The sequence below is a fragment of the Sturnira hondurensis genome, unplaced genomic scaffold (assembly GCF_014824575.4).
Source record: "Sturnira hondurensis isolate 20B ecotype Veracruz unplaced genomic scaffold, ASM1482457v3 Scaffold0007406, whole genome shotgun sequence".
Taxonomy (NCBI): Eukaryota; Metazoa; Chordata; class Mammalia; order Chiroptera; family Phyllostomidae; genus Sturnira; species Sturnira hondurensis.
This window is the reverse complement of record NW_028080037.1, coordinates 1386118-1410710: the sequence shown is the minus strand read 5'-3', so window position 1 is coordinate 1410710 and position 24593 is coordinate 1386118. Positions and strand designations below refer to the sequence as shown.

The window sequence follows — 24593 nt, the reverse complement described above, 5'->3', positions numbered from 1 at the left end:
CGTTCCCGGTGATTCCCGCCGTCCAGATCCTGTGTTTCCAACGCGGGAACGGCCCCTGAGCACAGAGGTGGCCTCTGTCCTTACAAACCAGCTGTGTGTGTAGTTCGAGCTTCGTGACGCTTTCCTCGAAAACGTGTTGGGGCTGTCCTTCATTGTAACGTAAAAAGCCACGGTAACAAACAGACTATGGAACTGACTTGCTTTTTCTTCCTTCCTTGTTTTCAACAGCCGCACGCTAAGGATAAGATCCACGTCCAGACCCAAGGTGAGAATTTGTAAATATGTCTGAAAAAACTCGGCCCCTCTGTTTTGGAGACACGAGTGGAAATGTGTGTGGAGGGATGAACGTGATGTTGGAGATCTCCCTAAGAAATGGTGCATAGTGTGGACACACTTTTATTATTTCCCAACGCTAATACATAAAGTAAATACGAGAAAACGGTGAAATGATACTTTAAAATGCAGCTCACTTAACATTTCCACCCATGGAAGTACCACATCCCCACGTGTCCTTTCCTGAGCCCCTGGGGGCCCCTGCAGAAACCCCTGGGGCGTCTGACAGCAGTGAGGGGAGGGGCCGTTCCTGAGATGAACCCAGAACTGATTCCAGCCTGGGGCTAGCACAGGCGCCCGGGGCCAAGGTCACAGGTTCAAGTTCCTCTTACACCCAGCTCAGCGGCCCTTCACAATCACGGGGCCCGCACGCCTGTGGCTTTGGTGACATCTGCCTCAGAGTCGCTGGGCCCCCCCTCAAAGGGATTGCGGCTCAGAGACCTCACAGGAGGAAGGCTTGTGAGGGTCGGAAGCAGGAGACGGTGGCACCCCCTCCCCCCCGCCAGGGCCTGAGCCTCCGTGAGGAACGCACTGGTCGGCAGGGATGCCGCGGCTCCCCACGGGTTTGAACACAGCCTCTGCCCACTCCACACCTTTTCTGAGGGGGACGTCGGCCGGAAAAGTCCCTGAGGGGCCAGTGTAGATGGACATAGAGAGTCATCCAGGCTGTAATCCTGAGCCTGCAGGAAAAGGGGAGGCGATTCCCTCTAGTGGAGAATGCCCCAAGCCCGTCTCCCACGGGGCTTGTGTCAGTGTTGGGAAGGGCAGGGGACACAGCACGTGCGCGCAATTATCAGTCCGTGTCCAACAGGCTATAGTCGTAACAAACCGACATGATCTACGGATAACAGTTGAAGAAGCACAGGGACTGTGTCAGGTTGGGGTCCGAGAGGCAGGCAGGAGCCAGACGGCTGTGAAGGAGGGGGTCTCACTCCTTGTGCCTGAACTCAAACCTCTGGGTTACACTGACAGGGTTTCCGAGGACAAAGGCGTGCGTCTCAGGCCTGAGTCCCACGCACCTTCTGTGTTAGAGCCGAGTCCTGCCTGTCACCTGCGTGATGACCCCGTTTTCTGGGGATGCTCACCAGCCCCTCTCGGGGCTCGCTCTCACGGGGCCACAACCCCAAAACCGCACCGAGCGGTCCCCGACAGCTTCCAACACCACTGAGGCTCTTTGAAACTCAGGCTCCAGCCGGATAAACCAGGGGGCCCCACCCTCAGCAGGCTGTAGAGTCGGGGGCCCCGGGGCCCCCACACCCCCAAGGGCTGTGCCCGGGGGCCTGGTTCCCCCTCAGGAAACATCCGAGGTGCTCTGTTCGTAAGGACTGAAGTGGCCTCAAAGGACCGAGTGTGCCCACCATTTCATGTCAACACCGAGCCTCTGGTCACCTCTCAGCAACCTGAACTTTCTCTTTTTCTCCTTCCTCCGGCCCAGGAATCGCAACCTTGCCCAGCACCGCCTTTCGCTGGGACGCCTTTCTCCAGAGCGCAGGTGAGAGAGGGCATGTGTGTGTGTGTGTGTGTGTGTGTGTGTGTGTGAGGGTGGAACTCAGCTCCCCTGGGGGGCGCACTGCACTCTCAGGGTTTGGGGACAGAGGCTGCCCAGTCCTTGGCCGGGGCAGGTAGAATGAGGGACAGGGTGCCGCCTGGGGGAGCAAGGCAAGGTCAGGGGGTCGGCCTGGTTGCTCCAATCTGGGAGACGCCCTCCAGGAGGGAAGCAGCCGGACACCAGGCCTCCTGGCACCTGTCCTAGCACGCGGTGCCCGGGAGCGGGGGGTGGCGCACAGTCACTCCACGCCACATTCGAGCTTCTAGGTGCCACCCGCCCCCGGGCCCATTGCGTGGGACTCTGTCAGTCAGGCACGGAGGAAAGGGCCTTTGCAGAGACCTGGGAAAGGAGTCAGATGGACAAACACAAAGACCTGAGATCAGCACCAAAAGGGACCCCCTGTGGGAGCGCTCCGGTGGTCTCTCCCCACCGCTTTAGGTGCATAGTGATTTTTGATGGATTTACATATGACTTTCATGATATTCATTATTATAGCTCTTACCTATTATGTTTTTGTCTTCAAAATCATTATCTCTCTATATATATTTAAAAGTAATTGAACAACAATAAAATAATAAAAATTGAAAATCATGATGAAACATTTCTAATATGCAATTATAATTTTATTATATATAGCTATATAGTTTGTAATATGTAAAATTATGTAAAATATAAAATTACACAGTCATATCTATAAATACATTTAATACGTATTATGACCTTATTGGGGGGATTTTATTTTTCTGGGTGGTGTTGCACATGTTTCTTCCTTTCTTTTTTTTTTTACTTGACACGTGTTTCTGAATTGCGTTTCGAATCGGCTCTGCTGCCCTGTAGGAGCTCACTGGGCTTTCGCGCCGGCGTCGACTCTGCCATCTCGTGCGTCTGGCTGCTCGTTCCCAGCGCGCCGAGCTTCTGCGTGTCTTTTCAGCGTCCCTTTGACTTCTCAACCAGTCCGACCCGTCTCTTTTGCGGGGCGCGTGAGTGGTTCCCAACCTTCCAACAAGCAACCCTGAGGGAGCCGGGGCTTTGTCCTCCTGCTCACCTGCCCGTCGTCTTCTGAGGGGCTGCGATCGCTCAGGCTGGAGCGGCGGGTGTGGGGGTGGTGTTGGGCCCCCAACCTGAGCGTCAGGGCCTTGCCGGACCGCTCCGGGAAGGCGGCACTGCCCGACCATTCGTCTGAGAGCCTGGGGGCCCTGTGCCCTGATGCCCGGAGACGGGGGAGTCTGGCCCTTGTATTTCCCTGCATGGTTGTCATGCTTATACTAAAAAACAAAACAAAACTGTGCAATGTCTGTAAGTCTCAGGCACTGAGGCCTCCTCCGCAAGGAGGCCCCTGGGTGTCTGCTCTTTGGGCTGCAAGCCTGCCACCCCCGGGACCCTGGCCTAGGCCCCAGAACGGCTCAAAGCTCTGGGCCTGACAAGTGTGGTCCCAGAAGGGCCCGAAAGTGGGAAGTCAGGCTCCTGCTGCCGGCAGACTGGAGGGGCCCCGCGAACCTGTTTTCCCTCTAGAAACTTCAGGCCAAGACTGCGCTGCATGTCGTGTGTCAGCGTCAGGGTCCCCGAAGAAACAAAAACGTCCCGGCGTTTTGTTAGAAGTGATTTCTGAGTGCCCTCCTCCGTCTGGTCCCGGGCAGCCGAGCCCTGGCCCGCCCATGCGGCTGAGTGTCCTTCAGGGCCCATGGGCCCAGCTCCAATGGGCCGTGGTGCGGTCATTCCATCTTCTGCACGCCTCAGGACACCGGTTTGTCACTGAGGATGCGATCTCGCGGGTCTTGCTATTGAGTGGTTCGGAAAACAGCCAGGAGATTTGAAGTTCTCCTTAGGGAACGTTTCCCGAGGGCCCACTCGGTCACACTGTCATTGCGATGCGTGCAGCTGAATGCCGGAGACCTCTGCCAGGTGCTCAGGCAGGGGTGGGGGAGCCCGTGCATGGGAGCCAGCTGGGCTAGCAGCTGGCTTTGGGGCCAGAGGTTGTGGCGTAATCGGCGCCCCCAGGTCCTGCGATGAGGGGTATGCACTCACTCATGTGGTTATCCCCCTCTGTCGTGTCCCAGCCTCCACAGGGGACCCAACCCTCTCATCACCCATTCTCCAGCTTCCCCAGGAGCCCCTGAAGCTAACGGCTGCCACGTGTCACTTGCAGTCTGAGCTGCAGACGGCGACACTCTGATACACACTCTTAGCGATCCAGCAGTCCCCGGCAACCTCGAACCCAGTAACTCTGAGGGACGCTCCGGAGAAGCGGGTGGGGTGGGATGGCCACCAGGCTTAGTCATGGCACGCTCTTAAACTGCTGTTGGTTTCAGGAGGCGTTTTTCCACGAGGCCGCAGGTGTTCTGACTAGTCACTCACTTCTCCGAGCCGTCACTAGTGACCGGGTCTCCCCAGGTTAAAACATCCGGCCCTGTCGCGGGGACCAGATGCTAATGGGTCGTGGGGGAACAGAGAGAGAGAAGAAAGCACTGCCTGGTGCATCACCGTGACCCTCCACATGACACTTACACGGCTCCCCTGGCCAGAGGTGCGGCCCGGGCCTCGCGGGCGGGGTCCCCGGTCTTTGAGGCTTTCTGCACGTCCCCCTCCTGTGTCTCAGCTGCCGCTCCGACTCGGCATCCGCGGTTTTTGCTTTTCATCACCGGTGGTTTTCCAGCCCTTACCGTATGGAGTCCTGGCAGGGCGTCCCACCCCAGAACCGTGGGACTTTTCAATTCGACCCGGCCACTCTTGTCTGTTCTTCTCGTTCCCACTTCGATTCTATTGCTCTTCTGATTGTTTATCCGGTTTCCTCCCTCTTTTTAGAGGCCGTTGGTTGTTCTGCGTGGAGACTCCTCCCCCTGAGTCAGGCTGCAGGGCTGAGCTTCCTCGGGCCATTCCCAGGAAAAGTCACGCGCCTTTCACTAGAAAATTCCAGGGCTGGTACTGGCCCCAGAGTGCAGCGTGCCAGCTGAAACTCACTCAGTCAAAAGCGCTCATCTGAAGGTCTTACACTCTTCTCTTTATAATAATAACGTGAAGGGAATAAACAGCAGCTAGAATAGCAAAGTGGGGACAGAAAGTGGCTTATTGTGGATTGGTTTGGGTGCAGAAGCAGCCAGTCAATCCCTAGATAGCCAGGCCGTCTGTGCCAGACACCAAAAATGACACTTTTCCTTTTGGAGACAAAAGCGTTGTTCTCCAGGGAGTGGTGACCTCGGAAGGACAGCCGATGCACGCAGGTGTGAGCGACGAGTCCACATCGCTCCTCGCCTCAACTTTGGGTCAGGCGGGGACTCACAAAAGTCTGTTTCTCAGATGGGTGTCGGGGTCTCAGGGAGATACTTAAAGCTCTCCACACAGCTCAGTGAGTGTGACCACAGTTAATTCAGAGACTGCGGTGATTTTGGGGGCTTTTCTGAGGGGAACGCGTGGACCTTCACTTTCCAGCAAGGATGTTCTCTGGAGCTGGCCAGGCACCCTCGTTCTTACTCAGCTGCTGTGCCCCAGCGGGGTCAGCATGTCTTGCTGCGTCCAGGCTGGTTGTATCCCTATTCAAACGTGCAGAAGCTCAGAAAAGTGAGATCGTTCGCATGAAGTGACGGAGGGGTGGAATGAACAGATAAGCGAGGACATTTTACATGCGCGATGTTACGTTCCCCTGTGTAAACGTGCAGATGACGAAGTTTTAGGTCAGTTTGCGTGGATGATAGCAACCATTTCTGTGAAAGCCACGTTGTTTCCATGTAACGAGCCACCCTGACACACCGGGGTGTTTGACAACCACCGTGTAATTTCACGTGGCTCCGTGGGAGTGAGGGTGAGGCCAGGTGGGAAGGTCCTCGCCTCGCCTCCCCCATGCGTGCTGGGCTCAGTTCAGGTGGACCGGCCGGGAGGGAAAGTCGGCGCACATAGCGGAATTCAGGAAGGTGGGGGGCCGAGTGCTGGCCACTGAGGGGCCCTGGCCTGTCCTGTTGCAGAGATCGCCTCATGTGCTGGGGACGCGCACGTGTTCTTGCTGATATGTGGGCTCAGACAAGTCAAAGACCCCCTGTATTTGGTGGACGCCTTCTCAGGTACGTGTCCGAGGCTTCCCTGTTTGCGGGATCCCCGTCGGGTGGCTGCCGTAGCATTGCGCTCGGTAGGGCCGGAGGCTTTATCTTCTCCTCTTTGCATGTCCGCAGAACTGTGCCTAGGCTGTTACTTTGGAAAAACCGGAAAAAATAATAGGGCTTGTTGTAAGTTTAGATGCTTTCCTATGCCTCTGGCTTCTGAGGAAAGCATAAAACATGCCGATTACTATAAGGCTGAAATAACTGTATCTGAAAACGCCCTACGCATGTCCTTTGTGTGATACACTCGGAAGTTTGTTGCCCACGTGAATCTGGATGCTCTTCAGCCTGTCCCCGAGTTGTGGGGACGTATTAGCTCTCGCTGCCTAATAAATCTAGGTAGTGCAGAATGTTCTAGAACAATACTGCTTACCTAAAAGTGCAAAAGGAGTCAAATGTTTACGTTTTTAATATGTGCAAATTAAATGGAATACTGCGGCGAATGAAAGCCAAGTGTGAAGTAATTTAGATTATAGTGGAAGTCCTGGCCACTTTATGTTTTCAGCTGTGACTTTTAGCCGTTTTAAAGTGTTTTCCCTTCTCCTCTCTCCAAGAATGGCACCGACAAGAGCCCGACGTCTACCTGGTGATCGTGGGCCCCGAGGTGAGCTGGCCGACGCGGCGGGCGTTCCCGTGTCCTCGTTATGGAGTGCTGTCTGAGCTCTGTTCACGTTCGTTTTTCTAACTGATTTACTTTGTCCTTGAGAAGTAAGACGGGCCTGTGTGCCTTTTTAAAGATGAAAACCAGACCATGGTTCTGGGTGAGGAGGCTTTTGTACATCTTTGGGATGGGTGCATTGCCACCAGGGGTGACAGGCAGGTCCTCCGGGAGACAGGCACGTGCAGCGGAGGCAGACGGCCCAGAAGACGAGCCCTGGGTGTGGTCCGGGTGGCCTCAGACAGTCCCCAAAAGGGCGCAGCAAACAGACGCTGCTGGGCCAGTGTCCCCACACCACTTGGTTCTGCAGGACTCCCGCCCAAGCTGTACAGATAAGCCTCTGCCGGCAGGAGGCACTCACCTGGGGGGATGTGTTCATCCCTGACCTTGGGGGTTGCCTGAGGAAGGAGAAGCGTGGGGATGGGGGAGGGGCGGGGTTTCCACTCGTGTGAATGCATGTGTGCACACATGTGTGCATGTGCTTTCTCCTGAACATATTCCCTCGGTGAGGCCGGGGCAGTGGTTGTTTCCTGGGTGAAACAGTCTCCTCAGATCTTGTTCTGGCTCAGCCATGACCTTGACAGACCTGCCTCGACTGGCGACTCAGCTCCAACCAGCTCCAGCCACGCTCACACTCAGCCTCCCGGACGTCCGTCCATTTCCAGAGTCGGCCTCGGGGCTGCAGCCCTGAGAACACAGGACAAGCAGCCGCCCCAGCGACCTCGGGTTCGATTCTGAGCCTTTATCCGCCCCCACCCCGTGCAGGGTCACCTGCAGGTGACTGGGAAACAGGGCTGAGAAGTGGGCCAGAGGTCGAATCGGGGGCCCGCAGAAACGTGCATGTGGACGGCCATCGAACACAACTGCGTCTGACACCCGGTGGGAGGGCGCTACTCTGTGTGCGCATTTCCTCTGGGGCCCGGAGCTCGGCGGCAGCGCAGGCTCTGCGTGAATCACACGGGTCCGCAGGCCACGGCCGCTCCAGGTCAGGTGCGCGGCTCTGAGCGCAAATCGCGTGGCCAGGCGAGTGAGCGGCGCCTGGAAGAGGAGCTCGGTCTGGCTCTGGGGACAACCGTGGGGCACACAGTCCCTCCCTGTCCCTCCCTCTCTGCCAGGAGACCCCAGTGAGGGACCCACATTGTGGGAGGCTGACACGCCTTCATGGCCTCGTTCATGACATGAACAGGTGTGTTATGTGTGGACACACATACATGCTATGTACATGTGTATGTGTATATGTGTGTGCACACACACAAGCTTTATGTACTTCCTGGCCCATTTCTTCGTGAAATGCCTGGTGGGGCCACTGCGGACCCGGCCCTGAGGGTGGAACAGACCCTGGCTGGCTCGGCTCTCCGCTCCCCATCGTCCGCAGTGCAGCAGGGTGATGCTCTCCCGTGGTGAGAGAGAGCGTTGACTCTTCCAGACGCCACACGTCTGTGCATTTCCGTGGGGACCCTCAGCGAGGACACTTCACAGAGTCGGACCCTGGTCCCCTATGAAGCCACCAAAATCACCTAGTACCGCTCACGGCTGCCCAGTTGGTGAGCACCTTTGGGCACCGATGGCATCCTATGCATCCCGCGGAGAGTGGTTACGTGTGGACTGGGTGCGGGTCTGCTCTCTGTGCCTCGGTTTCTCCATATGTCAAGCAGCCTGACTAAGGAAGCGCTCCCGCCTCCCCGGTGTTGTGAACCCCCGGCAGGGCCCCCACCCGTGCCCAGCCCGTGGGTGCCATCCTGTGGGTGCACATAAAGGCCTTGCCAGCCGCATGGACATTCTGGGGTCCATTTCAGCTGTAGGAGGGTTTGAGTCCAGCTCTGGTGTTCCCTGAGAGCCTCCCGGCTCACTCAGCTCGACAGCGCCGGCACGCATGTGTCCCCTGCTTGCGGGGGCCTCGGGGGGCGGACTTTTTCAGTGGTCTTTGATAAGGAGTGTGGCCCCAACAGCTGGTACGAGCGTGAAGGCTTAATGACTTTCCTTGATTACTTCTCATACCACAGATTATTTTCCTTAAGCCGGGAGTTGACACAATCTGGTTTTGCTAGAAAATAAATAAGCTTTAGAAGGGGGGGATGGGACTTCTCTTGGCTGTTTGCAGGGGCTTTGCTTTTTAAAATTTCATAACATGTGCTTCCATTTCATAAAAATATCTGCCTCCCCGCTCTTGTCTTTCGTTCCACTTGGCTTCACTAAGAGATTTGAAATGAACTGATGTGGAAGGTAAACCCAGAAAAATTTAATGCAGTTTTTACTTTTCTCTTGGAAGTTGCTGTTTTCCCTTTAGTTAAAGAATTAATTATTGCGGTGGTCCTGTAGAATTGGATTTTTTTCTCCTCGACATTATTTTTACCTAAATAACCGTGAGAGCAGAAGCAAGCTAATAAAATAAGCCACAGGGGGGATTTCTATCCAAGAGTGATCATAAGTAAAATATAAACTCAAACATTCAAAAGTAGGGTCCAAAGAAGGCTTTTCGGTGGACGGTTTAGGTTTTGTGGTACAATGTTAGGGGTGTAATTTGCATCGGTTGCTGAAGATAATTTGAACAAAGTATTACCAGTGGCCAGGAGGAGGCCAGTGGGAGAGCCTTCATCTAGCAAAGGTGACGGACGAACGTGTGCAGGCCCTGGGCATGGCCTTGGGGGGCCTGGGTGCTGGAAGGAGATGAGATGGATGGATGATGAAGAGGCGGCCCAGGTTTGGTAGGAGGAGGTAGAAAGACGGGGGTGGGGGAGGAGATATTACTTCTGGTTGGATGGGGCATGTTCCTCAGAGAGGGGGCGTGTGCCTGTTCCTTGGGGGACCGATGGGTCGTAGGGACAGAGGGTGGCCTTGCTGGTGGGCAGAATGGTGCACACTTAGGAGACAGGTGGGCGATGGCAGGCGAGTAGGCCAGGGAGCAGGCAGATGCACCGTGCGTGGTCCACATGGGCCTCTGATGAGCTGCCGGATGAAGTTTCTGAGAGCAAAGCAGAGAAGGCAGGAGAGCGCAGCTCCGAGCGTCTAGCCTCAGAGTCGGACTGCCGGCCGTGAGCTCTGCCCAGCACCCCCACCCACAGGCGAACCCGGCTCAGTCACAGCAGCGCTCTGAGCTCCAGGGCCCCCTCGCCCGGGGTGGAGATGATTTTAACAGGCCACAGGCAAGAAGCAGGGCAATATGTGCGCAGGGCCCAGCAGGGGCTAGGCAACAGCGAGCAGCAGCTAAATACTGACTCTTCACAACAACAGGAAAAAACACTCAGCCGTGCGCAGCCTTGAGTTTCTTTAAAGGTCTTACCAGTGTCAAGATGGCTGTTGGTGCCAATTCAGTGCCAACAGGGGTCCCCACTTTGGGGTGCAGTGAAGAAGAAAACTCTCCTCAGTGCCACACGGCCCAGTTGTGACACAGCATGACTGTGAAATAGCTCAACGGTATTACAGTCCAGTTGCGAGGTGACAAGGCTGCAAGGAAGCCCTGGACACAGCCTCTCCGGCTCTGCTCCACGCCAGCAAGTCCCCCACAGTTAGGCTCCAGCCAGGAAAGCGTGTCTTCAGTCTCCGGTGCAAACAGGGGAGCTGGCTTATATAGACAGCAGCCCCCACCCCCAGACTCTGATTGGCCCATCCTCATGCAAATGGACTCCAAATCTTCACAGTTTGATTGGCTCAAAAGGCACTGTCCTGACTGGTCAGAATGGAGCCACTCTAATGGGCCGGTGGAGATGCTGGTTGGGGGGGGGGGGGAAACATAGCTGCACAGCTCCTATTGGACAAGGAAAGCCTCAGTCCTATTGGCCAAAATAGAATTCCAGGTGCTCCTATATAAGGGCCGGCTCACCTCACAGGAGCCCAGTGCAGAGGGGCAGTTCAGGGCAGACTTCTCCCCGAAGTGCTGTTTACACAAGAGGTCCCTGTGTAGAAATGGATGCTTCTTTCGGTGGTTGTCGTAATTTGAGCCCAGTTAGCCACCAGGAGTCCTTGTTGGTGGGAACCTTCTTTGTCAGGTCCCCACCAGGAATAGCATTGTCCCTGAAGCTTCCACGTGGCCTTCTGGGACCCTGGCAGAGCCCCCAGCCCACCAACGGTCCCCGGGGAAGAGGGGAAGGGCCAGCCCGAGGCTCCCGCAGGGCCAACTGCTCCCCGGCGATGTGTTCCCCACGGGGTGCCATGTGTATGGTTCCACTGGAAAATTGGGGGTGGAAATCACACATTGGCAATTCTTCCTCTTTACTTTGTATGTGCATTTTTAGTACAAGAGCAGAGAATCAAGGCAGCAAAGCAGGTCAGAACATCTCAGCCATCAGCTCCCAGCGGCTGACTTTGGCTAACAGTTGTAAATAAGCCTGTTACCTCTTTCTGAACCGTGCCGGGCTTCAGGGTCTCTTCACACAGGCCAGATTCTTACAGAAAGGCAAGGCACTCGCCGCCTGTTTGCCCGACGGCGGATTCTGTCCGTTTTCGGTGCTTCTGAGTCCTCCCGCGTGCAATTAACTACTGGATTTCGGCGCTGCCTGTCTCCTGGGCTTTCCTCCGACTTTGCTCAGAAAATACATTAAACCATAAAAAATTCTACCCAGGAATCATTTCATTTTCTTAGGCACCCAAATTTGGTGGTTTAGCCTTGAAAGTGATCTTGAGGATGTAAAATGAACAGTGTTCCCAGTTTGGGGGGGGACATCTCAGTCATGCCGGTGGTCTGAAGGGTTTGCCCCCTCCTCCACCACCACACAGAGTTTTCTGGAAAACAGAATAATTTTCTGTGAGCATGATGAGCGTCAGGGCTCCTGTCACACCCGCCGCACTGACGGGGACTGCGTTTGCGATTTCTATCACCTCCAGGCAAAGCGTGAATGAGAATAGAAATTGCGTCGGTCCTCACTCCAGGCTCATCCGGAGTAAGGGGATGATGCCGAACTAGTCCGATGTATTTGCACGCCGTTCCAAACTCCGCGTTGCACTTGCATGAACTTAAGAACGTTTTGTCGCTTCTTTTTAAGCTGTGTCCTTGCTAGTAACACCGAGGGGGTGGGGGGCTAATGCAGGGCAAAGCCGGCCTCTCTGTGGCTTTGCTGGAGTCCGCAGTCAGGTGGACTGGAAGTGAGAAGTATATGCAGCAGCCTCATCCTAAGCGGGTTTGTGGGATCCCAGTCACACCTGAAAAAGTGCCCCGAGGTCTTCCTGGTGCCCAGCGAGTGGACATCCCTGAGGAGAGGTCACTGTGAGCACATAGTCCCGGGGTTTGGTCTGTGGTTGGGAGGGTGGGGAGCGCCTCCATTCGGGCGCGTGGAGCGGCGTGGCGATGTCCCCAGGCATGCACACACTTGAGGTGGAGCTCAGAGACCTGTGAACCTGCGGTGCAGACGGCAGCCCCCGTTCTCACCCTGTGCGGCAGGGTCCGAGAGCCAGCGGGCTTCCTTCGTGGCTCCTGCAGAAGCCCCCTGTGTCCGGCGCAGCTCCTCCCACCCAGTGGGTTTGCTCCTCCAGCTCCTCCAGCCCAGGGCTCAGTTTCTCATTTTGCAGAGAGAGAAAGCGAGGCCCAGGGCCACCCGTCAGTGTGAGCGGCACGCGGGGCTCACCCTGGAGGCATCTCCGGGGCCCGCTTAGTCTCTGCCGCCCTCTGTGCCTCCACATGTGAGTTTGCTTAAAAAGCACACGGAGCGAAAATACTGGTGTAGCAGATCGGCTTGCAAACACTGTTGCTAATTTTTGCATCAGTTCAGCAAACATATGAATCACCGGGGACGGGATGGGACACAGCAGGGTGCCTGTCATCCCGGAAACCTGTTCCTGCAGCTGTGGGGACAGTGAAATACTGAGGAGAGCAGCTTGTAATGGTGAGGTTGCACTCGGCTTTTTAAAGAGTTGAGACATGATTCATATGCCACAAAAACCACCTTTCAAAGCATATAACCCAGTGGGTGTTTGGTTCATTCATGAAGTTTGGCGGCCATCACCCCGTCTGACTCTGGAGCACGTTCGTCAGCCCAAAAGGAACTGCACAACTCTTAACGGTCGCTCGCCTGTCCCTCACCCCCCGCCCCCGGCAACCACACATCTTCCTTCTGTCTCCAAGGACTCGCCTGTTCTGGATGCCTCGTAGACACGGGATCACAGCCCGTGGGGCCTCTGTGTCCCGCGCCTCTCACTCAGCATCGTGTTTAGGTTCATCCGAGGCGGGACAGGCATGGAGCTTTGCTCTTTTTTTTGTGGCTGAGTGACATTCCCCTGTTGGGGGGGGCGCCCTGTGTTTATCGGTTTTTCAGCTGGTGGGCATGCCCTTGGCCTCAACTCTGTCTTTGGGGAGGCTCCCCATTAAAAATAACTTTTAGTTCTCTTGCGTCCTTTGTCACAGACCTACTAACAATTCCAACTCTTGCATTCTTGAAAGCTCTACAGCAAAATCCACACACTGATGACCCAGGCCGGCCTTTCACTGAGGAATGGCCAGGTCGCCTGTGGGGGTGGTGGCCTCAGCGTCTGGCTGTGCCCACAGCCTCCAGCCCCACAGGAGGGAGAGAGAGAGAGAGAGAGAAAGAGAGAGAGAGAGATTGTGTGTGTGTGTGCATGTGCACATGTGTGTGTTTTCTCTGCTTGGGCCTTCTCCACTTGCCTGTCCTCCTCGCTGTGAAGGTGGACAGCTGGACTCGGGGACACTCTCTGATTTGACTTTTCTTTGAAAACTGTCTGGGTGGCCTTGTTGTCAGGGCGCCCATTCTCTCACGACGTAGGCCGGCCTCAGGCTTTTCCTAACGTGTGTCCAATCTCTTGGCAGGTGGATCCAGTGTTTACAAGGGAAGTGAAGGCCAAGGTGAAGAGGTAAGCGTCAACGGCAAATAGGTGTTTTCATGGGAGAGGAAGCCCGGTGGCCAGCGCATGAACCTGGTCCCGCGATGACACAGCAAGGTCTGTGTCCCGGCTCTGTCCCCAGCGCCTCACAAGGGACCCCTCCTCTGACACTTCCCCTGGCCCCGGGCAGCCCCGGGCAGTGTTGCCTCCCGAGCACGAGCCAGGAGGCTGTGTCCCCGAAGTGCAGCCGCATCTGGAGCGGCAGGAACAGAGCACATGGAAGGGTGGCAGCCTCACTGGCTCCAGGGAGTGGCCAGGAAAAGCACTTTGAAGGCCAACGTCCACACGACATTGGCAGAAGCCAAAAAGACCTCAAATGTCTAGGGTTTGGGGCAGTGGAGGGACGCAGCACCCCTCATCACCTCTTGGGAGGACCATGTGTTGGGACATCTGTTCTAAATGGCCCGTGCCTGCCCATAACAGGTGGGCACCAACACTGACTTAAATGCCCGGGGCTAACAGGCCCCATAAAAAGTCTGATGCGGTGGGTCCAGGGCCAGTAAGACTCAGGGACTTGGGCTCCTGTCTCTCTGTCCTGCTGGCCCTCACCTGTGGCTTCCATCCCCAAGGTAGCAAAGTGGCTGCAGAGCTCCACCCATCTCATCACATCCCCAATTTTAAGAGGAGGGACAGGAAAGGGCAGGTCAGAGGACCGTTTCCCACTTGGGTCAGCCCCCTGGAAGGTGATTTCCTTCTGGATTCCCCCCAACCAGGATTCCGCTCCACCTCCCTGGCCGCTCCACCAGCAAAGGGGACTGGGAGATACTGACTTGATCCCCACATACAACTGGGGGTCTTTACATGGCTCACAGATACAGGCACACAAAAGTGGGGCCCGTTAGGTGAAAGGGAAAGTGTCACAGTCACGAGAGCGGTGGAGAGGGGAGGGGACAGAGACGAGTCCATGTTGCCGAATAAAAAACAGAAAACTGACCCGGTGACACCCACGGGACAAAGCCCTGCTGCTCGGGGTGGTGGGCGTGTGGGTGTTGCATTTATTCTCTTATCCCATCATTCCTATTTCTCTCTGCCTGTCTCCCTATTATTGTCTCTGTTAGTGTCTTAAGCATACTTGAGAAGGGCTGAACTATTAGGGAGGAGTCCTTTTCTAAACCCTGCAGAGAAGACAGCCGAGCACCCATCCCTGACTCTCAGGGTCAGAGAAGCCTGCGCCCTGTTGGTCACACGTGTTCACGCCGAGCACTGACTTGTCCTCAGACTGCTCCCCTCCCTGTCAGAGGTGGACATGGAGGAGACGCTCACCCCAAAGTTGCTCCGGTGTTGAACCCCCTCTCAGTCATGCTGATTCCATGATAGAAGGGGCTTCTCCAGCATTGTCCTCTCTCACCTCCCACCCCACTGTGAGATCCCACAGCACAAGCTTCCCCCACCCGTATCACCATCTGTTTCAGCTCCTCGGGGGTGCGCCTGGCCCGGGAGATGCCGCAGGGTGACCTCCACGCAGCCCTGGGGCACTGCGTCGCTCTGGTCAACAGCTCCGTCTCTGAGGGCATGTCCGCCGCCATTCTGGAGGTAACGGTCTGCCCAGGGCCCCGAGGGGGCACAGTGGAAACTGTCTGCTGCCTCTCTCCTCGTGGATGGAGGCGGTGTCTTCCTCAGTACAGCCCCGCACCTCTCAAAGCTTGAAAAAAGTCACCTCGTGGTGACTCCCGGAGAAAAGCTGGGAGCCCAGACGTCGATTCCAAGTTCTACCTGGGACTTGGAAGCGATTGCTCCACCTCACGCGGCCCTTCCCCGCTGGCCACACAATGACAGCAGCCCAGGACAGTGCTGCTGGGGACCGGCCAGGACTCTCTCCCAGAGGGAGGGTGGGGATGCGGCGCCAGATGGCTGCGTTTTTACCAGAAGCCTCCTTTTCCTTGGTTTCTTCTCCCCATTTTCAGTGTGGCTCACGACCCCAGGATCAGGGGGTACAGAGGGGGGTGCAGCAGGGTGGAGATGCGGGCGGGGTGGGAGGAGGGCTCCAGTCTCTTCAGGCGGCATCAGCTCCAGAAAGCCCCTGGGTCTCCTTTGGCTGAACGCACACAGGCCCCCACACAGCCCTGGGGCGGTGACCCGGTGGCCCGGTGACCAGTGTCCCACAGGGAGCAGCCCCAGCAAACAGTCTCTGGCTGGACTCCTGGTGGCTCTGGATGGACTGGGCCAGCTGTCCCAGAGACACTACACCCGGCTGCTCAGGCGCCCTGCCATCCCTTGTGTCTCTGGAACGTTCCAAGCGGTGGGGTGTTTTACCTCAATATCCAGGTGAAACCGCCCCATGCCAGTGACTTAGATCCTGGAGGGGACGGCCCACTCCTGGGAGCCCAGGGCCGGGAGGCGTTTGTGGTGTGTCCGGTGGGTCTGTGATGAGTTCCTCCACGTGTCAGCCCCTCCGTCTGCGCTTAGCAATTAGCAGCCACCTCCTCTGAGGTTTGAAGCTGGAACGGCGTGCACGGTCGCGGCACCGACCCTTGCTCGCCTGCTGGTTGCTCCTTCCTCCGCAAATAGACATTCCCCCGCCCCACCCCCCAGATCTTAAGACGCGAGAGGGTGGAATCTGGGAAGCGTTTCATAACCGGCACTCACAGCAATTCACGGCAGACAAATTGCTGTCAAGTCTCATCGGCTTCAAAGGCAGTTGAAGTTCTGACTGTGCTGGCAATTCTGACCGCCGAGGAGTGTGGGCGTCGGGCGGAGGGTCTGAACCGCGCCTGCTGTCAGAGGGATGGGGGGGTGCGTTCCGTCAGAGTGGGTTCAGACCCCCTCGTGGTGACCCTCAGGAGCAGGGGCTCATGTCTCCTCGTGAGGCACAGACACGTCCCGTCTGCAGACACCCACGTCCGACCGGTGAGCCGCAGAAATGGGCCCTGAGCTGGGTGCCCGGCCCGCAGCTGCCCCGCTGGGTCAGGGCTGGGCTCCTCGTGGAGCTGAATTCAGCCAGGCCAGGAGGAAAGGGTTTTGAAATGAATGTTTTCTAATCTGGGTCTCCCTCACCAGGGTCTCTCCTTCCACTCCAGAACACACGCATGCACACGCACGCACACTCGCACCCTCATGCTAGAGCAGAGAGCAGTAGGAAGACAGCACTGCCCTCGGCTCCCAGGTCCGGGCTCAGTGGGCAGAGTCACAGAGGGCTTCTGAAGGTCGGCCCTGCTGGGCCATGGGCCTCGGCTGTTGTGCTGCTGCGCATGGGGGGTGCTGGGCCCTTTCCCTCTCCCCCACCCCGGAGGGCGAAGGCCTCGTGCGCCACCATGGTGAGAAGGGGTTCCTCGAATTCACGCTGCGGGGAGGGACGGCGGGAGACCAAGGTGCTCTTTGGGGCGCAGGACAGGGTTTGGAATTGTACCCAGACTACCGCTGGCTCCCCAATGACATCGGGTCTGAGTGCCCTGCAGGAGCGTGTCTGTGGGTCAGCCAGCTGGGCACTCTGTCTGTCAGGGCTGCCAGCGCCTGAGCTGGGCTTCTCTGCAAGACATTCTGGTCGAGGCGGCTGGACCTCGGGGTCTCATCGTTCCTCCCGGGGCTTGAAAACGCTTCACGTGGGGGCGGAGCCCCCTCCCCAGGGTCCCCAGAACGGTGTTGGCTGGAGCCCCGGCGGCATGTGCCCTCGGGCTGCTGTGCCCTGTAGGGTGGGTGTGGCGTCTCTGCAGACTCCGCAAAGGTTTTTAAACACATGGGGCGTGAGCCTGGTCACGGGAGGAAGAGCTCCTGGGGGCGGCGGAGGCGGGGCAAAGGGGGAGTGGAACGAACAGCTGCCCCCAGCCCTTGGGGTCAGAAAGCCGCGCTGTGGTGACCTCGTTCCTTCCATCGTGGCCTCGCCCAGTGCCAAAGGTGCCCACTGTGCTGGGAGGACACCGCCTCTCGGGGGTGCCGTGGGCAAGACGCCGTGACCCCACGCTGTGTCCCGTGAAGGTGCAGAGGGGCGGTTCCTGGTGGCATGGCCGTAACCCTGTTCTTCCATGACAGGGTGTCATTTCCCAGAACTTGCCCACACAGTGAGTCCTAAGAATCCACACGCAGTTTGAATGCCGGGGTTCTCCACTGGACGTGGCTCTGTGGGCGGGGCCTGGGCCCAGGAGTCACCGCCCACAGACAGGCCCTTCCAATGAGCACCATCTTCTCTTCCCGCCCTGCAGGCCATGGAGCTGGAGGTGCCAGTACTGGCCAGGAACATCCCCGGGAATGCTGCTGTGGTCCGGCACGGAGCCACAGGGCTGCTGTTTTCCGACCCACAGGTAGGGGGCGCCCTGCACGGGGTGGTTTTCACATGCATTTCCCTCCCAGACGTGTGCATGTTCATCAGCGTTCTGCACCCCATCACGGTCGGGGCAGCCCTGTGGCCAGGGCCCAGTCTCCGATTTTGCCACGGCCATCCTCGTGTGCAGCCCTGTGATTCTAGAACGTGTGCTGGGGTGCAGGGTCGCGGGGGTGGCGCGTCTGTCCAATGACTTGCAGTCGCGTGTTCAGCACGTGGACCACGCAGGCCAAGGGCTGGGTGTGGGCACGGGTTTGAGAGTGAAGTAGAGGCCTCAGGCAGTGGGTGTGCAGGTGGCTGGCCACACCTGGGGTGCAAGTGCCAGGCCCCCCAGGACTAGGGGGAGGGCTCCCCTCCATAGGACGCCCGGGGCCTGAGGTGGCCCCCTCCATGGCCAGCCTGCATCCGAGCCCCCGCGGGCAGTGTGCAGGGCGTGTGGCTGCAGCTCCATTTTCTCCCCTGGACGAGGGTTGTGGATTGTGACCGCGGCTCTTCCAGGCGTGGCATGGGCTGATGCGCCCTGTCCCGGCCCCCACCCCTGTCCCACCCCTGCCTAGTCCGTGGGGAATGTCCCCTGCAGGCCAGGCCCCCGTCCTTGGGTTCGTCGGGGTGAAAACGAGGTTCCCCTCACTCCCTCTTTAAGAAGCTCCCGTTACGTTCCGATGCACAGGGGGTATTCTCACCTAAAACTCAGAGTTGCCGCAAATGTCTGAAAGTTCGCGTCCTCGGAGTCCCTGTGGGGACTCTGTCCTCCTGTCCCCACACACAGTGCCTCCTCGTCTCACCGCACTCGGCGTCGAAGCCCTGCGGCCTATCTGTGAATGTCGGAGGAGCAACCGCTTCGGCGTGGGCGCAGCCGGCTGAGCACCGGCGAAGCTGTGTGGGTGGCCCAACCTCAGCGAGCTCCTTGTGAGGTGTGACTCCTCCTACCGCAAGTGACTGTCCTGTCTGCTGCGAGCAGGTCCCCTCCGCTGGTGGCTGGCCCCTGGGAGCTCTCAGAAGCCATCCTGCGGTGCCCACCCACCACTCCTCACGGATTTCTTTTGATTCCAACGTGAGTGATAGTTCTGCACAGCACGGCTTTTAAAAAACACAACACTTTGCTTTTCACGCTTGGCGGGGCTGCATTTTTAACAGAGTTTGGGAAAGTGTGCCAGACACGGCATCACACGCGACTTTGTTTCCCCCATAGTTGTGAGGAGACCACCTAACAACAGGTGGGGATGGTGGTGGTGGTGATGATGGTGATGGTTGGTGATAGTGATGATGGTGGTGGTGGTGGTGGTGGTGGTGGTGATGGTGGTTATGGTGATGGTGGTAATGGTGATGGTGGTGATGGTGGTGATGATAGTGGTGGTGATGATAGTGGTGATGGTGGTGATGATGGTGGTGGTGGTGGTGGTGATGGTGGTGATGGTGGTGGTGATTGTGATGATGATGGTGGTGGTGATGGTGGTGGTGGTGATGGTGGTGGTGGTGGTGGTGATGATGATGGTGGTGGTGATGGTGATGATGGTGGTGATGGTGATGATGATGGTGGTGATGATGATGGTGGTGGTGGTGGTGGCGGTGGTGGTGGTGATGGTGGTGGTGGTGGTGGTGGTGATGATGGTGGTGGTGGTGGTAATTGTGATGGTGGTGACTATAGCTACCATTTATCAGGTGCATATTGTAGTCAGAGCACTGTTCCTGCCGTTCTGCATGAGTTGCCACATGTATTAAAGTTTGCTTCTTTTTCCCGTGAATGGTAATGAAGTTGATCTTAAATCAGCAGTTTAACGTTTGGGAAGAGTCAGGGGTGTCAGGGAACTAGCACCCTCCAAACATTCGGTCAGGTGTAGCTGTGCTTGGCTCCCAAGTGTTTTCCTTGAAATTTGAGCAATTCTGGACACATTTCTGATTTCTATGCTTGTCCCGCCAGGGGGCGGGGGACGATGCACAAGTTGGGGACTGAGAAAAGGTGCACGGAGGGCCTCTTCTGCACCTCAGCCGAAAGCCATGTGTCCTTGAGTCAGTGGTGTCCCTGCTGCTGCTCAGTGCCCGGGAGCCTGCAAACCACCTGTGTGCCCCCGCTGGGTCACGCCTGCGCAGGCGAGAGGCAGGCGGGCGCTGGGAGACCTGTACCCCCACCAGCTCACTCTGAGCCCCTCTCTCCTCAGGGAACTGTAGGCGACGCGGTCAGCNGGTGGTGATGGTGGTGATGGTGATGATGGTGATGGTGGTGGTGGTGATAGTGGTTATGGTGGTGATGGTGGTGATGATGGTGGTGGTGGTGGTGGTGATAGTGGTTATGGTGATGATGGTGGTGGTGATGATGGTGGTGGTGGTGGTGGTGATGGTGGTGGTGGTGGTGGTGGTGGTGGTGATGGTGATGGTGATGGTGGTGACTATAGCTACCATTTATCAGGTGCATATTGTAGTCAGAGCACTGTTCCTGCCATTCTGCATGAGTTGCCACATGTATTAAAGTTTGCTTCTTTTTCCTGTGAATGGTAATGAAGTTGATCTTAAATCAGCAGTTTAACATTTGGGAAGAGTCGGGGGTGTCAGGGGACTAGCACCCTCCAAACATTCGGTCAGGTGTAGCTGTGCTTGGCTCCCAAGTGTTTTTCTTGAAATTTGAGCAATTCTGGACACATTTCTGATTTCTATGCTTGTCCCGCCACCTGTAAGGGGGCGGGGGACGATGCACAAGTTGGGGACTGAGAAAAGGTGCACGGAGGGCCTCTTCTGCACCTCAGCCGAAAGCCATGTGTCCTTGAGTCAGTGGTGTCCCTGCTGCTGCTCAGTGCCGGGAGCCTGCAAACCACCTGTGTGCCCCTGCTGGGTCATGCCTGCGCAGGCAAGAGGCAGGCGGGCGCTGGGAGACCTGTACCCCCACCAGCTCACTCTGAGCCCCTCTCTCCTCAGGGAACTGTAGGCGACGCGGTCAGCCTTACAAAATATCATTTCTCTCTTCCTCAGTTTAATTTTTATATCTTTCTAGAATTTTAACTTTCCAACCAAGCACCTATAATTGTTGGAAGTATAACCATCTGTGGGCTGTACACCCCCTCCCACCTCCTAAAGCCAAGTGCGTGGGCGCCGGGAGCCCCCAGTGCTTGGCGACGGCCACGCCAGCCCCCGGGACACACTAGGCTCACGTGTGAGAGCTGCGCCGGGAGTCACGCCAAAGTCTGTGTACTTGCAAGTAGGCAGCCGTGGCATTTACTGTGCAAGGCCAGGGCAGCTTTGGGGCAAAGGGGACTGTTCTGTGTCCTCTCCACATGAGACCCTGGCTTCTCCCTGGGGTCAGCGCGTCCCCTCAGTGGTCAGCTGGGCTCAGCCTGAGTCTGGCCGAGGAGATCCTGGAACCTGGGGAGGGCCGCTCCCTTGCCCTGATGGAGAATGTCCCTGACCTTCAGCCCTGCGTCAGGGTCATGGCACCAAGGGCCCAGGCCTGTCTCCCTGCTCACCCACCCCGTCCGTCTCTCCGCCTCATCGAAGCCTCTGCTTTCTGTTCGGCCTTCCACACGGGAGGAGGAAGTATGTTTGATCGCCGCCTTTCCTGGAAAAAACCACTCATGGCTCTGGTGTCAGTGGTCGTATATTCTACAGAAATCCCGGGCAGGGGGCTGGGTTTCAGCTGGAGCCTCCACAGCACACAAGTCAAAGAGGGGGCCAGTCACCCGATAATACAGCAAAGCTCTCAGCCTCTCAAACAATTTCATAAGAATGTGGTTCTGTTACGAGGTGGGAGTAAATATGTTATATTTTTATTATAGAAGAAAACAGCACCCTGGCTGGTGTGGCTCAGTGGATTGAGTGCTGGCCTCTGAACCCAAGGGTTGCCGGTTCAATCCCCAGTCAGGGCACATGCCTGGGTTGCAGGCCAGGTCCCCAGTAGGGGCATGTGAGAGGCAACCACACATTGCTGTTTCTTTCCCTCTCCTTCTCCCTCCCTTCCCTGCTGTCTAAAAATAAAACAAATTCTTTTTTAAAAAGAATTATCTTTAAAAAATGAAAGAGAACAGCAACTTACCAACTACACAACACCTGAACGTGTAACTCCACTCCCCCATGAATATCGCTGTTTGCACTGCTGGCCATGAAAGCCACTCAGTGTCTAAATAACAGCAGTTTTGAGAACACGGGGACGGTCCCTTCAAACAGCAAGCAGGCCTGACAGCGTCACTGGGACCTACACGGTTCGGGGGACAAGGACGACGATGGTGGCGATGTCCTGCCAGGCTCTGCCCTGTGTCCTTGGCCGTCGCTCGGCCGCCCCACACTCCGCCAGGCTCCCTGTCCTTGCCCCTGACGACTGGGTGCGGGAAGGGGCCCAGGAAGCCGCCCTTGACGCAGGCGCAAGCGGAATAAATGCTGAGTGTCCCCTCCTGCCTCTGAGCACCTTTAACCACCCGACTTCTCCTAATTCTTTCTGACCCCAGTGGGTCTAATGTGGCAGACAGGGCAGTGGGGCAGCGCTTTCACCGCGAGTCTGAGAACCCAGCAGAGAAAGAGAGAGCGAGAGAGAGAGCGCCCTCCTGAGGCACCAGAGGAAACGCCAGGCCAGCCCAGTCCGGCCCCGCCCCCAGGCGTCTGGGGCAGGGCTGCACCCAGCGCCTGCCTGCCTGCCTGCCTGTGGCCCCTTTAGAGGTGATGGGGGTGCTCAGAGAGGTCACCCGCTCACCCCAGGCCGCACCGCTAAGCTCTTTCGGAAGAGTTTGGACCCAGCTGGCGCGGCAGCTGGACACCAGACCACGCTGGTCGCTGGAAGCCACAACCAACTTGATGGAAAGCAGCGGGACAGAGCAGGGCCACACGGGGCCGACTCTAGTCTCAGCTGAGATGGAAACAAAGGAAGAAATCAAGACTGGAAGAGTCAGGGTCGGGGAAGCCACGCAGGTCGGGGCGATCTAGGGAAGACGGACAGGGGGCCGCCCCGATGCCCCCCCAGGCTTCATCTTGGCGTGTGCATGTGTGCGCGTGTGCGTGTACTGGGTCGGCCAAAAAGCCCGTTTAGTTTTTTTTCTGTGAAACAGACACACACACGATTGATTTAAAGAGTTCGAGGATGTCGGCTGTCTCCCGCAGGGTGCGGGGCAGAACATTGATTGCTCTCAATTAACACGATCATTTGATGGCTCTCAGCTTCAGCTGGTCGACCCCACCATGGGGCTTCGTCCCGCGAGAGCCTCCAACACGAACCTCCGCAAACGACTTCAGACATGTTCGCTCAGCCACAGTCCCTCCTCCACACACGGCACCAATCTTTTTTGTGTGTGTTTCGGTTGCGTTTTTACCCTTCTTGAAATAATAAAGCCTCTTAATATTACAATGGCTACACAAAAATTGACCAATTTTGGTGTTTGTTTTTTTTAAGGCACGCTGATGTCACAGCTGTCTCAATACAATCTAACAAAATGATTTCGAATGAAGTGAAAGAACACCAAGCGCTACAAGGGCCGTCTTACGGGAAAAACACCGAACGAACCTTTTGGCCGACCCCATACTTCGCATCTCTTACCCCGTCCCGACGTCTGCATCCACACTCGTCCCTCCTGCAGGCCCTTCTCTCCAGAGCGGGGCGGGCGGATACGGGAGACCAGGAGCCGACCCAGACACCGGCTTTGGGCGCGTTTGTCCGCGCTCCGCCGGCGACTCACACCTGTGTCTCCCCTTCCTTCATCGCAGGAGTTCGTCCAGCTGGCGAAGAGACTGGTCAGCGACCCCGCCCTGGCAAGGGACCTGGGGGCCAGCGGCCGGGCGTACGTGCGGGCGCACCATGCCTGGCAGGCGGAGAGAGACACCTACCAGCACCTCATCCAGTCGCTCAAGGAGGACGCTTGTCACCGGGCCTGCTCCTGACCAACGCCCCCCCTTCTACGCGTCCAAGGGGCACCAGAGCCACGCCCCCACCATCCAGGCACCGCAAGGAGTGGGAGGGAGCTGCAGAGCCCTGGTTCTGAATCGGGCCTGAGCAGGCACCCTGCACACGGCCCAGCGATGTCTCAGGTCTCGGTTCCCGTCCCGCAAAGCGGCGGGTTGTGAGACGCCATTGTCTGGAAGCTGGACTCGGTCACCAATGAAAGGACATTCCAGAGGCTGGACTCCGCTGCACCTCCCGTCACCAGTGTCCATCTCCACACCAACACGTGTGCACCCTGAGCGAGCGCTTGGGGGAAGGGCGTGTTCTTAAGTGAATAAAGTGTGTCGCTGTATCGGTAGTGCACAAGTAACTGCTCTTCGTTCCTGGGAGCAAGACACAGGCCCCGGTCCCCGCGGACTCGGGGCAGCTGGCGGGAGGGGCTGGAACACCGTCACCCCTTCAACGTCCAGGCAGCGGCTAAACGCCTTCCCATCGACACCCTGCCCAGCTCCGGTTCCCGCTCCGTTAACTTTATGTTCAGACACTCGGCGCCTCTCGCTTCACCGCTGCGCAGCAGCTACGAGTAATGCCTCAGTCTCCGCGCCGAGCCTGAGGGACCTCTGGCTCCGGGGGACAGCCGACACCGAGGTGGGGAGTGGGGTGTCAGTGAAAGGGAATAACTTCATCTTTGCGTGTGGCCGCAATCTCGTGCCGAGAGATTGTTTTTACAATCCACTTCTTTCAGGCCCATAACTGCTCCTTAAATGCCCAGGCCCAGAGCGGAGCCCTTGCAAATAAGGACGCCGTTCCACCGACTTACCACAGCCTCTGCTCAGGAGCCAAGACCCCGGAGTCACTGTGCCGGCCTCAGCGGGAGGCCCGGAGCCCGGTGATCTCGGGAGCACACGCTTCGTCTGGGGAGCGTTAACTCCTTCGGCATCGGATACAAGCCCATGCGCCGTGCGTGCCCAAGTCAGAGGGTTAAGACCCTGACCTCTGCCAGGCACTGGACGGTGGGGACCCAGCCACCC

At 57.3% G+C, this 24593-nt stretch overlaps 1 protein-coding gene across 3 annotated transcripts in view; it reads left to right on the top strand.

Moving 5' to 3' along the window:
* Positions 1–23932, top strand: part of GLT1D1 (glycosyltransferase 1 domain containing 1) — a 38584-nt gene extending 14652 nt beyond the window's left edge. Inside the window, exons 5-12 of one of the 3 annotated variants that reach the window (XM_037051871.1) lie at positions 229–265; positions 1769–1825; positions 5839–5934; positions 6525–6574; positions 13383–13426; positions 14869–14989; positions 17593–17691; positions 23388–23667. In XM_037051871.1, coding sequence (XP_036907766.1) covers positions 229–265; positions 1769–1825; positions 5839–5934; positions 6525–6574; positions 13383–13426; positions 14869–14989; positions 17593–17691; positions 23388–23561 — 678 coding nt within the window. In that variant the 3' untranslated portion in view covers positions 23562–23667. Of the gene's footprint in view, positions 1–228; positions 266–1768; positions 1826–5838; positions 5935–6524; positions 6575–13382; positions 13427–14868; positions 14990–17592; positions 17692–23387 lie in introns of all 3 variants that reach the window. The other 2 variants (XM_037051872.1, XM_037051873.1) reach the window with 2 other exon arrangements.
* The last annotated feature ends 661 nt before the right edge of the window (positions 23933–24593 follow it).